This window comes from Brachycentrus maculatus, unplaced genomic scaffold (assembly GCF_059751285.1).
Source record: "Brachycentrus maculatus isolate JH-2025_06_01 unplaced genomic scaffold, ASM5975128v1 h1tg000814l, whole genome shotgun sequence".
NCBI lineage: Eukaryota > Metazoa > Arthropoda > Insecta > Trichoptera > Brachycentridae > Brachycentrus > Brachycentrus maculatus.
Genome location: NW_028281542.1, coordinates 105,918 through 121,594, shown reverse-complemented (window position 1 = coordinate 121,594; position 15,677 = coordinate 105,918). Strand labels below are relative to the sequence as shown.

General features: G+C 30.8%; 1 protein-coding gene across 1 annotated transcript; it reads right to left on the bottom strand.

Annotated features, from left to right (window-relative positions):
• Window positions 1-6,488: 6,488 nt before the first annotated feature.
• Window positions 6,489-15,313, bottom strand: ATP6AP2 (ATPase H(+)-transporting accessory protein 2). Its single transcript, XM_088275188.1, has 8 exons — window positions 15,231-15,313; window positions 14,936-15,063; window positions 13,661-13,759; window positions 12,740-12,886; window positions 11,221-11,361; window positions 10,474-10,603; window positions 9,649-9,779; window positions 6,489-8,592 (listed from the first exon to the last, which is right to left on the bottom strand). The coding sequence occupies exons 1-8, from the start codon at window positions 15,283-15,285 to the stop codon at window positions 8,404-8,406; spliced, it is 1,020 nt and encodes a 339-aa protein (XP_088131314.1). The 5' UTR covers window positions 15,286-15,313; the 3' UTR covers window positions 6,489-8,403.
• Window positions 15,314-15,677: the final 364 nt, after the last annotated feature.

Here is a 15,677-nt window from a genome sequence, read left to right as displayed (position 1 = left end):
GGTTAAATAAACTATCACTTCGTTTATCGCTCGAGCGGTAAACGATTATTTCAATTATCAAACAGTATCCATAGCGTCGAAAAAAGGGTTATGAAGAAAATGCATGGAAAATAAGTTTGTAATAAAATTTTGTTTAAAAACATGCTATAAAAGCGGTAATATCAACCAGGAACGCAGGCTATGATGATGTGTTTTTTTTTTAAACAAAACTTTCGTTTAATTTTACGAAGTTAATGTGTAATTTTTGTTACAAAAAACCAGACAAAGTTTTTGTTTGCCTTGCAAGTAAAAAACCCGTACAAAGAAAAAGTTCTGCCTCCCGAGACAAAAATCCAGGAACCCCTTCAAGGGACATAGTAACGAAGTATTTTCATACACATCTCTTTTACCACAAACTCTTTATTTACGAATAATTTATATAAAAATATATATATAAACACAAAAAAAATTACCGAGAGCTAAATTTTATAATTAAAATGTAACTTTGTTTTAAAATCACTATAAATATTTTATTATAACTTAATTATAATGTCTACCGGTTTCGAAGCTAACCACTTCTTTATCAAGACTGATTAATGACGCGGTTTGCTTCGAAACCGGTAGACATTATAATTAAGTTATAATAAAATATTTATAGTGATTTTAAAACAAAGTTACATTTCAATTATAAAATGGAAAATCAGAAAGTTAGAGCTTCAAATATAAAATATATATAAATTTTAAAAACTTACTTTTATTAAAACCAATCATTTTTTTATTTCAACGTTATTACATGTTATTTACAACATCTTGAGTGTGTCAAAATACTTGTTCACATATCTGGATTATCTCTAATTACAGGAGTTATTTTTCATTTTATTTTTTGACATCTCAACAAAGATATAACAATATTCTTCTTCATCTTTGTTAATACATTAAAAAATATAAAAAAATTATTCCTGTAATAATCCAGATTTGTAAACAAGTATTTGGACACACTCAAAATGTTATAAATAAATTAACTGGTCAAATTATAAACTAAAATAATAAAATGAAAAGGATATATTCTGGCGTTTCTCATGAGTGTGATTATACCATAATCCAGGATTTGGATCTCACATAAAAATGAAAGAGTTTCTTCTCAATAAAAAGCTTCTTTCATCTCATAAATAGATATCTCTAGTGAAATTGGATAATATATGTATATAGGACATCCGAGAATTTGAGTAGTGTGGTTGTTAATCATGGATAGAATTAGTGAATGTTACACGTGTGTAAAGTGATCACTTAAACCAGCCTATGACGGTCGTAAGCCCCGTAAATGCCCAGACTTCCATATTCTTCTTCATCTTTGTTGAGACGTCATAAATAATATTACATGTTATATTACATTATATCTGTGAATAATTTTCAAGAGTTTTTTATTTTGTTTTATAAACGCTGCCATGGGAACAGCGTATAGTTAAAAATACTGTTGACACTGTACTGTTTTTTTTTTAGATTTTGAAGCGGGACTTATCTAAGATGGCGCCTTTTAATCTATTTATGTATTAATTTTAAATCAAACACACATTTTTTGAGCCTACTAAGTTGAATTTTATTAACAAAAACACATTATATTGTGACAATTGTTTCGCCTTGTTAGGGCATTATCAAACAAATGTGAAGATCAAATGGACTACGGTCCTTATGTAGCTATACAATTCTATGTGACAGTTTTAACACGTGCAGCAATAATTTATGGGAGACAACAGTAGCTAATGGGGGATGTAGGTATGTACCCTTATATTTATTTTCTGGGAAAGGAAGAATTTATTGACATGGCAATATTTTAGAGAATTAATTTTAAAGCTTAATACAATTGTTGGTAATATTATTTTTAAGAATTAATATATGTAGATGTAATAATTAGTTTATCAATATCTTATAATCTATCCATTAATTGAAAGCTTTAAATAAAAGTAATCTTATCCTAAATTTCAAGCAAGTTAGATAATTTCTCACTTGTCCTTCGTTCGCTATCCCTGGTCTACGGTTCCATCTTCGGAGTAGGCAGTTTTTGTTTCCTAAGATATTTATAAATATGTATATTGTTTAATAATTTCATCCTTGAATGATTTGTAAAATACGTAAGATTAACTATAAAGTGTGATCACTCTATGCGACACATTAATTGGAAATGTCTAACTTATGTTATTACAACTGAGCTCAAGCAATTATTGTTCCTGACAACTTTCAAATAAAGCTAGAATTCCTACTGCTAATGGTACCAAGTCAATTACAAATCCACTCATTAGTTGTTGATTGGTGTTTTAGTATTTTTTGCTGTTATAAACTTCCTATAAATATTTGTTTATTTTTATTAGTCAAAATATAAATTTGAGCTCGAGATCTCATAAGATTTTGGGACATGCTTTGTGACAAAAACTGGTCTAAAAATAAGCTTTTGGGCGTCTGAATGTAAAATATTTCGGAAAGAATGTTACATATCATTCAAAGGCTTCTGCTAATAAAAAAAATCTACATTTCTAACTCAAATAGACTTCTTCATCTTTATAGAGATATCAATAAAGCATCAATGTTTTTAAAATCGCTGCGCATTCCGGCCTAATATCTTCGTTTCGAATTCTATCTCTGAGTGTCCTCCCTGTGTTAGTCCTTAAGACTTTCGTTTCCGATATTCCGAGTATGTTTTTAGTTCTGACTTTTAACAGATACACTAAATTTCCAAGACATTGCTCGCGAATTTGAGGCCCCCCCTCTAAAATATATAAAGATGGTTTTATATATATATATATATATATATATATATATATATATATATATATATATATATATATATATATATATATATATATATATATATATATATATATATATATATATATATATATATATATATATATATATATATATATATATATATATATATATATATATATATATATATATATATATGTACACATTTTCGACAAAATTTGTAAGAACATTTTCTTATCCAAATGTATTGGCGCTACGTGAAAAAGGATACATTTTCATATAAAAAAAACCTCCCGCATTATTTATTCTTAATGCAGCGGTATTTGAGTAAACTTGAACTGAGTATAGATCCTTTAAACTTTAAACAAATATGAAAAGTGCGAAAAACTATTTTAAAACTCAAATATTTATCAGTCGCATGCTTCTTTACATCCGCATACATCGCTCACTGCTTTCAACAACGTCATATATAAAAAAATCGTCAATTTTCAGTTATACATGTTTTTGAAATGCCCAGAAAATGTACTTAATCCCAACAAAAGCGGCATATTTTTAGGTTAATATTTACCCGCTGCATGGCAGAAAGTTGTTTTTGAATTTTGAAGAAAAGGTGATGTTTAATTATTTTATCAAATGCAGTAAATATTTTTCAAACGGAGAAAAAACATTCAGGTTTTACCAAAAAAGATCTGTTGCAACGTAAAAAGTTCAATAAGTGGCTTGATTTATTTATTGATTTGGCGTTTAATTTGTAGAACTCCATTTTAATTTATGTATTAATTTTAAATCAAACACAGATTTTTTTTTTTTAAACAATAAATTCTTCCTTTCCCAGAAAATAAATATAAGGGTACATACCTACATCCCCCATTAGCTACTGTTGTCTCCCATAAATTATTGCTGCACGTGTTAAAACTGTCACTTGAAGAATTGTATAGCTACATAAGAACCGTAGTCCATTTGATCTTCACATTCGTTTGATAATGCCCTAACAAGGCGAAACAATTGTCACAATATAATTTTTTATGTGTTTTTGTTAATAAAATACAACTTAGTAGACTCAAAAAGTCTGTGTTTGATTTAAAATTAATACATAAAGTGGCTTGATATTTAATTTTTATACATCGTATTATATTCTTAAACATTAAAAACGATCTCCTGAAAAATTTAGATTTTTGATATATGACGTTGTCGAAAGGAGTGAGCGACATAATATAGGAATTATTTGACCGAAAAAATCCAGTAAGAAAGCGGATCTCTTGGCTCCTTAATATACACGAGTGGACAGGAGTAAGGAGCGTCGAGGTGCTGTTTCGGACTGCCCAAAATATGGACAGTTTCTCTCAAGTGATAATCAACGTCGGGGGAAGAAGAACGGATTTTAATTGTTTATTTTTTTAATAAATAACACCGATTAATTAATACGTTTAATTTAAATTCACATATGAAAAAAGGAATCAATCAAAGTATATCTAAAACATCCGAAATTCGAGTAGTGTGTTTGTCAACCACAGGTAGAATAGTGAATGTTACACATGCATAAATTAGCCACTTAAACCAGCCTTTGACAAGATCCGTAAATACCTAGACATCCATATTCTTCTTCATGTATGTTTTTTTTATTATCAACATAAATTGTATTATTAACATAAAGAACAATTTTAAACATATTTAAAAATTTAAAATTAAAATTGCAGAGACAACGCCACCTTGTGTGTCTTGCTGGTGGAGTTCTTTTTGCATACATTTTTTATTGTCTTTAACCATTTTTACCTAATATCCTACACACAAAAAAGAGAAAAAAAATTAAGAATAAAAACCAATTTACAACTTTCATAAAATTAACTCTTGATCATTTTATTATCGGCATTAACTTTGTGGTAAGACATGTTACAATAATTAAAGAAAACACTTCGTTTTTTACCACTTGAGTTTAATTATAGACTACATGTTTCAGAAGCTAAACTTCCATCATTCAGGTCTGTATAATAACTAAAATATAAAATATAAAATTGTTCTATAAATAAGGATAGGATCCTATCCTTATTTATAGAACAATTTTATATTTTATATTTTAGTTATTATACAGACCTGAATGATGGAAGTTTAGCTTCTGAAACATGTAGTCTATAATTAAACTCAAGTGGTAAAAAACGAAGTGTTTTCTTTAATTATTGTAACTCTTGATCATGTTCAGATGTCATTGTTAATAACTCCGAAATGGACAAACTCAGAAAAATGAACAAAGATTTGGACATACCTACTATAAATGTTGTCAAAATCGATTTTGTATTTTTTTTAAACATAAGTTTCGAGAGCTAAGTTTTGAGGCTTCTTGCGTCTGTTTGATAATCTGCTACTTGTGTATGAGAACAAACAACTCCAACTTTGCAAAACTTATATAGAAGAAAAATGCACAAAGTTTGTCAACTACAGTCCGGCTTTCATATTCATTGCAAAGCTCGTCAATGGTTTCTTGGAAGCATGGAATTGTCAGTACAATGCTGTCAGTTTATTTTTTGTTTGTAAACAGTAATTGTTCGACAGACAATATTATTCAGTAAATGCACCATAAAAAAACTAACTAACCATCACGCCGCTTCCCCGCAGGGGTAGGCAGAGAGAATAGAGCGCCACACCACTCTGTCCTTGCAAACATTCTTCGCCTCTTCCACGTTCATGCATCTCCTCATACATACCCGCCGATTGTTACGACTCCTAACCTGACCGCTTTTTTTTTTTTAATGCACCATCATTCTTATAAACGTCCGTCTCTGTAGTGTAATGGTCAGCACGCTCGACTACCGTTCTGGAGGTTCCGGGTTCGATTCCCAGGGGGGGTAAAATAAATATGAGTGATTTTTTCACTGTAATATTTATTCAATATTACCCTGGACTGGTACCTGAAGCGGAGGGCTGATCACCTTTCCTTCATGTGTAAAACGATCAAGATAACACTGCGTTTATATAACGCAGTGCCCTATGCACCATTGGGGTGCGGATAAGGGTTTTATTTTTATACTATTTTATCATTCTCATAAACTGAATTAATTAATAAATTTCATTTTATATAATGGTGCGTAATTTTACTTATTCATTTATTAGTAATTTGTGTTATTGATAAATTAGTGATTTGATATGATAGTCAGAGGCGGCCAGTGACTGAAATTGTCGGCAGTGCGTTTCGCTTCAATGATGGTAGTTTATAAAATAGATCCACTTCAAAGTTTTACTATAAAATGGATCATTATCAAACGGGAGGAATATCTAATTTGACATACTCAACCTACAAAGTATTGTATAAGACTCATTTTGTGTTTATAACGGCCGATATAATCAATATTTTCATTCATAATTTTCTTGTGGAAAATTCGTCTTCGTAAATACGTTGTTTTCGTAAGTCGGTGATGAATGACGTCACAGAAACGATGGACTTATTTTAATATTTCTCGTCAGCCCCGTAAATGCCTAGACTTCCATATTCTTCTTCATCTTTGATGAGATGTCAAAAAATAAAAATATTAATATTTCTAATATTGCTAAATTATTGGCGACATTATTTGTTGATGTCTATGGTCCACCCTCTTACCCCGACTAATTTTGTTTGGACTGTCAGGTTTGTCTATACTCTCCAAAGAATTAAGAACACCACGTTATAGTAAACATACTAATTCATATTCAAGTACTCAAATCAGTAATTAAATCCTAGGGATGTGTATACAATAGTGAATAAATAAAAAAGACAGTAATAAGGGTAAAGATTTATTGTTGGGAATGTAGCTTGAAAATATTTACACAAATACTAAAACCAACTACAAATACATATTACATATTTAACAAACATTCAACAACTCTCATTCTGTAAGCAATTCAATATAAAACACAGTAAATTAATAAGAGGTAACGAGATATATAAATCAACTGTTAAAGAAAAAAGATCATAATGGAAATATAAACATTTTCATCGTTTAATCAAATGAAAAATGCAATATCCGGACATTGTTTGTTTTAAAAATGATCGAGAATGCGTTCAGAATCAGAGAGGATTTTTCAAATAATACTTTTTAAACTAATCTAAAGAAATAGGCTTAACAAGCCACAATTTTTAAATATTATATTTGTTAAATTCTATACATGAAGCTCTTAGAACCAGAGAGCCGGTAAGTAACTCAAATAAAATCTCATACAAACAAAACTCAAGCAAGAAATTGATGTGCTATAGAATGTCTAAGTTTCATATTTATTTAATATGAATATAAGGCCTTTTCCATGATTTTTGCTGATTTTTTTTTAAATATTGCATTAGCTTCTCTGACTCTTATTTCATGCTTACAAAATTGAATGTCATAAAAATAATGATACTGAGAAAAGTACAATTTTTTATGAATAAAATATCTGGGATGCTAGGATACAGCGTAGAGATAGATATACAGGTGTCACTTAGGCCAAACAAGATATGCAATTAGAAAATTCATTTAACATTTAAGCAATCATTCTCACAAAATTTTCATCCCGATGTCACATATTCTCTATTTTTCTGTTTGACAATTTTGGACTTTTATCATCAAGTAAAGCTGATTACAAGAAGTTGTAAGCTTTTGAGAAGTAAGATCTTGAGAATATTGTACACGGGAGTGACCAATGAGAAGGTTTTGCAAAAATTATCAAAATGCGGATCCTCAGACGTTTTGACCAAATCGCAGTTAGAAGTATGATCTTACCATTCATACGTTTCATCAATATTGTATCATTCAATAAATAAAATTTGATAATTCTATATGTGATTCATTCATATGAGGGGTATATTTTTAAATACGAAGTATTTTTAAAGTACTTTTAAAAATTATATTGTTATTTTTCTTTTCAGATATTGCGTGAAAATTCACAATTATTTAGTGCTTTTTGTAACAGGTTCATGTATATTTTGATTTTACTATTTTATATTTTAAAGTATACCCCCCCTACATTACTTCAGGAACATACCATTAAACAAGCTGATAAACATAAAATTAATTTATTATTTATTATTTACAACTATACAAAATTATATTGAACAAAAATACTTTTAAAGCAATATGTACTAACTGAAAAAAATGCAGAATTTGTAAATTTGATTATTTTTTAAAATTTCCTTAAATAAATACATACATAAATACACTATATTACATTTTATGTTGTCAAAGTAAAAGTAAAGACAAAATTTAGAAACAAGAGTTTAAAAAATATATATACTAAACGTGTGATACTATTTGAAGGCTTTTCTCATTACATATACATAAAGCATATATTTGTAACGAAATAAGATCACATTTATATGTAATTGTGACTAAAAGAATAAAAGAATTATTATAGAATTTTATACAATATCCTTCTTTTATGTATTTCAAACTTTAATACTTAAATTCTTCTAAAGCCCCGAAGGACCTTTTCTAGCAACATATCTTATTTCAATAACTACTTGAAACATTTTCCAAAACGGATTCACCAAACAATTACTTTTCTTTAAAACAGCTTAATGATTTTAATTTGTTTTGTCCAAAAGAAGACATTTTTACTGTGATAATAGAACTTTAATGTGTCCGTGCATGAGCACAATTTACAAATTAAACACTAAGTATAGTTTTATTCACAGAACAAAATAAAAGCTTTACAAAATGACTGAATTTAGTTTTCCTTTTTCATACGATTACTGGTCATTCTGTAGATAATGGAATCCCTTCCGGGGTCCATGTCCCCGATGACATAGGAAACAGCGATCAGGGTGAAGATCAGGATGACAGAGAACCAAAAGAGGATGTTGAAAATGACGGGGTAGTTGTCTGTGTAGGTGTCTGCGAGGTTCAGGGTGGCAAACTGGAAAAAAATAAAAACTTAAATGTAAAATCAATAAGATTGGCAATCTAAAACGTAGACAAAGAATGGTAAGGTACTTTGTTTTTAGGTAGTGCTTTTATACGGAGTTGAATCGTGGACTCTCAAGATCAGCACTATGAATCTGTTACAGGTATTCGAAATGTAGTTGCATCGTAGAATGCTACGCATTTCATGGACCAATATGGTCAGCAATGCAAATGTGCGCCAAAGAGCCAGAGAAGAAAGACATTTGTTGACTATTATCGAAGTCCAAAGTGTGTCTTCTCTGGGGCATGCGCTTAGAGGAGAGCTATTGTACATAATCATAAAAGGTAAAATAGAGGGTCGACGGAGTTCGGGCCGAAGGCAAATCTTCTGGCTACAGAATATATGAGATAAGGTGGAGATTTGAACAGTGGATGCCCTGTTTACTGTTGCCCAAGATAGGGAAACATAATCTTAAATGATAGTTGGCGTCAAGAGGACTTTACATGAAGAAAAATTCAGTAAGTGTTACTTCTTAATCTTCCATCCAGGCACAAATGTGTAAGGTGAGCAAGGTGGTACAGTCAGATAGTATTAATATTAGTGGGAACGACGAATATAATTGATAGTTGGGAGCTTGATTCTTATCTGTGGCGCATGGAATACTACAATCAGAATCGCCACAATGTAGTGCTACTTTCCATATGAAGATAAGTTATATACGCAATATATATGGTAAGCTTAACACAATTCAATGCCACATCTACGTCTGAAGTTTATAACCGCCATATAAAGCCATATTGTCCGCCTTTGTAGTGAAATGGTTAGCACGCTCAGCTATCGTACTGGAGGTCCCGGGTTCGATTCCGAAGGGGGAGGTCAAATAAATATAAGTGAGTGTTTCACTATAATCTTTATTCAATATTACCCATGACTGGTACCTGAAGCGGAGGACTGATCACCTTTCCTTCATGTGTTAACGATCAAGATACCACTGCGTTTATATGATGCAGTGTCACACTGCAGCTAACCTCACACAGCATAATCGTTATTTATTTTTGAAGAACTTACATCAATTCCAGACTGTTGTAGCAGACTACGAGTGCGGCGGGTGTGAGAAGCATCGCTGCAGATAGCAGTAACCAGGACATCACCATCATAAGCTGCCTTGAATGCATCTCTCAACTTGCCCAGGGCTTCCGCTGTCAAAACCAATAGCAATTCAAAATTAGACACGAGCATTGGGTAGTTTGCTATTTTAAATCAAATAAATTTATTTGGTTTATCCAGTGCCTTATATAAATATCAATAACAAATCCATTCTAGATGCTAAATTACATCAGTTGTAATTTTTCTTCTGTCAAAATGTTAACTATCAATTTAAATTGTAATGATGATGCATAAAATTGTTTAATATACAATGAAGGATTTGTATATTTTTTATTAAAGGAATAACCCGCAACACTTCTACTTTTAAAGGCTTGTCTGCAGGTAGGATAGTAAGGATAGGGAAAGTAGATGTAAAAAATACATCACAAATGCCCAGACTATTTGAAAATAAACATTTATTGAGTTCATTTTGCAATTGGCGGGAAACGAATTTGCGATGCCTAATTTGCAGTCAAGCGTCTACCCAACCATGCCACGGCGCCATATGTATTATACTGGAAGCATCAGTTCATAACATCCAAAAATAGGAAATCAATAACTACATTTTTCAAATGAATTTAAAAATCATTTGTTGAATTTTTTTGCAATATGTGAACATACAATATATAAAAGTTAATTTTGGTCTCTGATATTCAGTTTTATGTAAAACATGTATGTATTGGGTAAAACTAAAATAAATTGAAGTGGGTAAATCTAAATGATCTCAGGGGAGCAAAATCAACATACCCAGCATCATCTTGGCCTCTTTAGTTGCCGCAGAATCAGCTCCATGGAAATCAGACAGAGCGTGCAATGACCTGAACTGGATCCAATAGAAGTCTACAATATTGTCAGCGACAATAGCACCATTTTGTACCTAAAAAATAGTCAAATGTATTAAGAGTACAATGAACGTAGTGAAAAATATTTCTTATTAAGTACTTTATACAAAAATCATATTTCTAAATAGCGTATTGAGGTGTGTGTATATATGGTTAGGTCCCTTGATTAACTGCTAGCAAGCCGGAGTGGTGATCCGGAAATCCGGTTAAATAAAGAAAATAAATAGTTTGTAAAATTATAATGTGTATGGTTTTAATCTGAAAACAATACTTTTTAAAAAATGCAGTAAATTTGTATGCCAGGCAAATTTTTGCTAATAACAGGATATTGTCACAATATAAAAAATAATAATTTTAACATAATTTTACAAATCCGATCAAAACATAGTATTATCTTTGATATTTATTTTATCACAAACTATTTAGTTACAAATAAGATCCAAAAAATATGGCAAAAATGAGATCACCATGAATCAAATTCGATTTAACATACAACATATTATTAAAAACCCGGCATTTTTATGTTGCAATACCCCATCTACCTTATTTTTATGTGTACATTTTTGTTTTCAAACAATAAGCACTTTTATTTGTCACTTAATGGCTAGTGAATATTTTACACACATACATATTTATTAATGGCAACACCTACTTTTTTAGTAATCTCCTGCAAAAGTTCTAACTCTTGAAGGAAGAGGAAATCTTCATCATTGGACTTGGGTTTAAGAGCGCTTAGTGTATATTTTCCAACTTTCCCCTTCACTTCTCCGAAAACGCTTTTGTATTCGTTAACCTAAAGATAAAACATACAATTTAATAGTAGAAATGATAAAAATCCATTTAAAATTATTTCTCATTAAACTCACTCATTACTCATATAAACATTTATATTAATTTAAAAGAAGATAGAAATCAGTCAAATTGAATAACATGTTACAAAACCCTCTGCTGCAATCAGGTAGACAATGTTGAAAATGGAGTTTTTGTAATTATGTTTTTTTTTTATATCTGACTTAGAAAAGAAAAAATTTGAAGATGGTCTCAAAAACTTATTTGTTTTTAACGTTATCAGTTTCTTACTCTACACCTAAACTATTATTTTTAAAAAAAAAATGTAATCTTATTGTTGAAATAGAGTATTAAAAATACTTTATTCACTCTTCTACAAATTGGACATTATATAGTTATTTACATAATTATTTTTTTTATTTATTTAAATGGTTGATTGTATTTCATATTTCACACAGCATTGTGCGGGTAATATTTATTTTATTTATAAGACATTTGTTTGAAAATGCGAAACAATTGTCACAAAATTAATTTTTTATCCAATTTTTAACAATAAAATACAACTTATTAGACTCAAAAACTCAGTATTTGATTCAACATTTAATATGTAAATTAAAATGGAGTTTTACAAATTAAGCGCCAAAAACTATATAAATAAATAATATTTATTTTGATTGGGTAGTAACAAGCTCGCAAACATTAACCTGTTAACCGGGCGGGACGCATAAATACGTCAAACGTAAACAATATCGGGTACGGGTAGGACATATGAATACGTCCTTGAAATATATGTTTATTATATCATATTTTAGTCACCTCGTGTGTGTGTGTAGCGGATTGTAGCTTTTTGCCTGATAGCACGCGAAAGAATCACGTGTTGGCTATTGAAAAGGGAAGCCAGAAAAGGATATTTAAAGAATTCTTACTTACAGATCCTTTATTTATATAAGCTCGTACACTGCAATTACTATTAATAATTACTAAAAATACTTAATCTAATGAATTTATGAACTATGGAAGTAAAAATGTGAAGCTAGATAAACATGTCCGTTCGGACCAAACTGTGTAGGTGACCTCGTCCTTTTCTTCTCGGCTCGCCGCGATCGTTGATTTCGTTCGGGAATCACCGTTGCGAATTCGTCATGTTCGTATTTTTCGGCGGTGCCAATTTGACGGTGTGGCTAGACGCCTACAATATATATGGACGTTTATTTTTCGAACAACAAAGGTATCAGTCATCCATACATGTCTCGACATGAATTTAAGACACGGAGTGTATCAGTATTCGCGCCCGTTACGAGTTGCGTAATTGGATAGCGGACCGCCCGGTTAACAGGTTTAGCCTAAGTTGAATGTAACTACTTTTGACAATCAAGACTTACGGCTTCGGGTCCCTCGGACAAGTTGATATTGACCAGGTGATTACCGCCCTCGGGGAACCTCTGCAAGATACGGCGTTCCAAAGACTCCCAGATGTTCCACTCGCTGTCATCAGTTACCAACGGGTATTTGTGTCCCTTCAAATGAGCCTAAAACAATCAATTTCTTTATTTTCACAAAAGCAACATAAAAAAATTTAAATCTTGTTAAAAAAAGTTATCAATTTATACTAAAAAAAATATCAAATGCCTGAGCTTAGTCGACTAGAAAAGAGTATTAATCATATACCCATACTTTTCAATACTTAAATGCAATCCAACTTTTTTTGTGTATATTATACTAAAATAGAAAAAAATAATAATGTATGTAAAAATAACTCCACTCACAAGACACATAAAGTGGCTTTGAGGCTTGGCTGGTGAGTCTTTGCAACAAAAAAAAGATATCAATTATGTATATAATTCCTAAATTAATTTATGTATATGTACATATTACACAAATAAATTCAATTTAAAAAAAAATTAATAAAATAAAATAAAATTTAAAATACAACCCTGTTTTCAAGTATTTTTTAGCAGGGTTTTCAAGTATATAAATATTTTAAACAATAAAACTCACAATTGGCATTCCGATAAAGTATTTCTTTTAAAATCTTTTAAAATTGGATCTGGCGGATTTTGAAAGTAGGCGACACAATCATGTCAATCAGTGCAAAAATTTAATTACATATTGCATATTTCCAGCTCTTAATACATTTGACAATTTGATATCAAAAATTTAAAATAGAATAAAATCTAAACTAAGGAAAGGTAATAATAAAGGAAATATCATCGTAATCAGATAACCGAAAAAGTAACAGTTACTCATTAGTCACATCTCTATATTTAATGGATGTAGTAAAGAAATTAAATAAAACTATATACCTTTGTACCGAGTGAGGTAACTCCATCAATAAAGACAGCAACCACTGCTTCAGGAGACCCAAAGGGATCATTGATAGTGAGACCAGGCCATCCAGAACCCTGAAAGTAGGATTTAATATAATTTCCCTAGAAAAATTACTTCCCCTTTTTCGATCATTCTCTGGAATTCAATCGCATTAAAAATGTGATACATTGGAACCTCTCATAACAAGCACCTCTCATAACGAGAATTTGTAAAATAAGCAAAAAAATTATCCCTTAACCCTTACTGGTCCAATGTCGAATCTCATTTCACATCGATTTTTTCCTCTTAGGTCTCATGTCGGATGTTATTCGACATTTTTTTCATCACTAGTATTATTTATTTAAATTCAAAGCTTACATTTTTGTCACTCGTATCTATGACAACAGTATGTGGAGCAGAGGACAATTTTTTTTCCAATTGGAATGTAACGGTCTACCTAATTTTTTTTTTTAATTTTGGGGGACCGGAAAGGGTTGATGAACGAAAGTTCGCATGAGTTACAGAGAAATGGCAAGTCCATTTATCACGACATTCACTTGTGAGCCGGGACTTCCGCGCCAGTCAAAACAATAAATATTTCTCATGATGAGTGTTTCGCTTAACGAGTAAGATATTGGAACGAATTATGCTCATTTTGAGAGGTTCCACTGTACTTTTCAAACCACACAACTCAAACATACTATGACATGATAATAAAGGACATGTACAAAAATTTATTCTGATCCTTCTCCGGACCCAGTGGAGCATAAGGTACAGCATCAGATTGCCATAGTAATATCTAGATTGTTTTATTATATGATGGCAAGATGATCAGTTCCGGGATCAAAATCCTCGGATCTAAGAGCGGAATATAAGTGAAAGTGCTCCGGTTGAGGAAAATTACTGCTACATGGGAAAGGAAATGGAAAAAGAATAGTAAGTACAATTAATAAAGGAAAATATTGAATCAGCAATGGTTAGTGCACTTGAAATTGCATAGCCATACTCGAATGAGCTTGTATAAGTTAGAGAACATGCACAAAATAATTTGTAAAAATCATGATAAAGATTAGCATGAAAAATCAACATATCATTAAGAAAATCATGTGATAAAATTACTCATCACTTTGAAAAAAATTGATCCTTGAAAACTCCATTCGACAATATACAAGGATAATTGATTGTGAAAATACATAATTTCGATTACAAGATAAAATAGTAAGGAGTTTTTGAAAAATATGACTATTTTAGCACGTTAAAAAAGTCCTTACATGTTCGACAGAGAAACCCAAAGCTGCAGAAAATACCTCCTTGGTAAGACTTTCCTTCAGATGGTCATGTCCAGTAAACTTCAATGAATCCGGGCTGTACAAAATATCGAGTTCACCAGAGCACAGTCCTAAAAATACAAAATATTAAACAAACTGTAGATAATACTCACAGGGATGGGCAAATATGGATAGCTAATGTTGAATACACATAAATATCGCGTATGTCTGCTTACAAAAATAAAACTATACATACTTTTAGTCAACAATTCAAAGGCTAAAATGATTATAAACTTACCATTTTGGACAAATGCTGTTAAAAATATCAGCGCACCGAAAATTGACATGGCCATTTTTCAGAAAAGTCATATGATTCCTTCCAGTATTGCCATGATATGCAATACATTACCAGTATAATTTATATCATTATTTGGTTATAAAAGGTTGAATAAGTACTTGCATAATCACCACCTTCCTAAGCCAATTGAAATTTAGTAACCAAATACCGAATATTGACCAGATAGAGAGGTATATTAAAATACTGTAATTAAAACATTCAAAAAGTATTAAAAAGGGTTGATTTTTTAAAAGAGACCTTTAAAAGTAAAAAGATCTTTAAAAGTTGATACGAGGGGGGAAGTAAAAATAAATATGTCGTTATTTAATTCCCTTCCCAGTACGTTAGTTTGTGGAAATGCGATTCAATCAGTTAGTGCTTATATGTTCAGCTGGAGTGTCCTTTAAA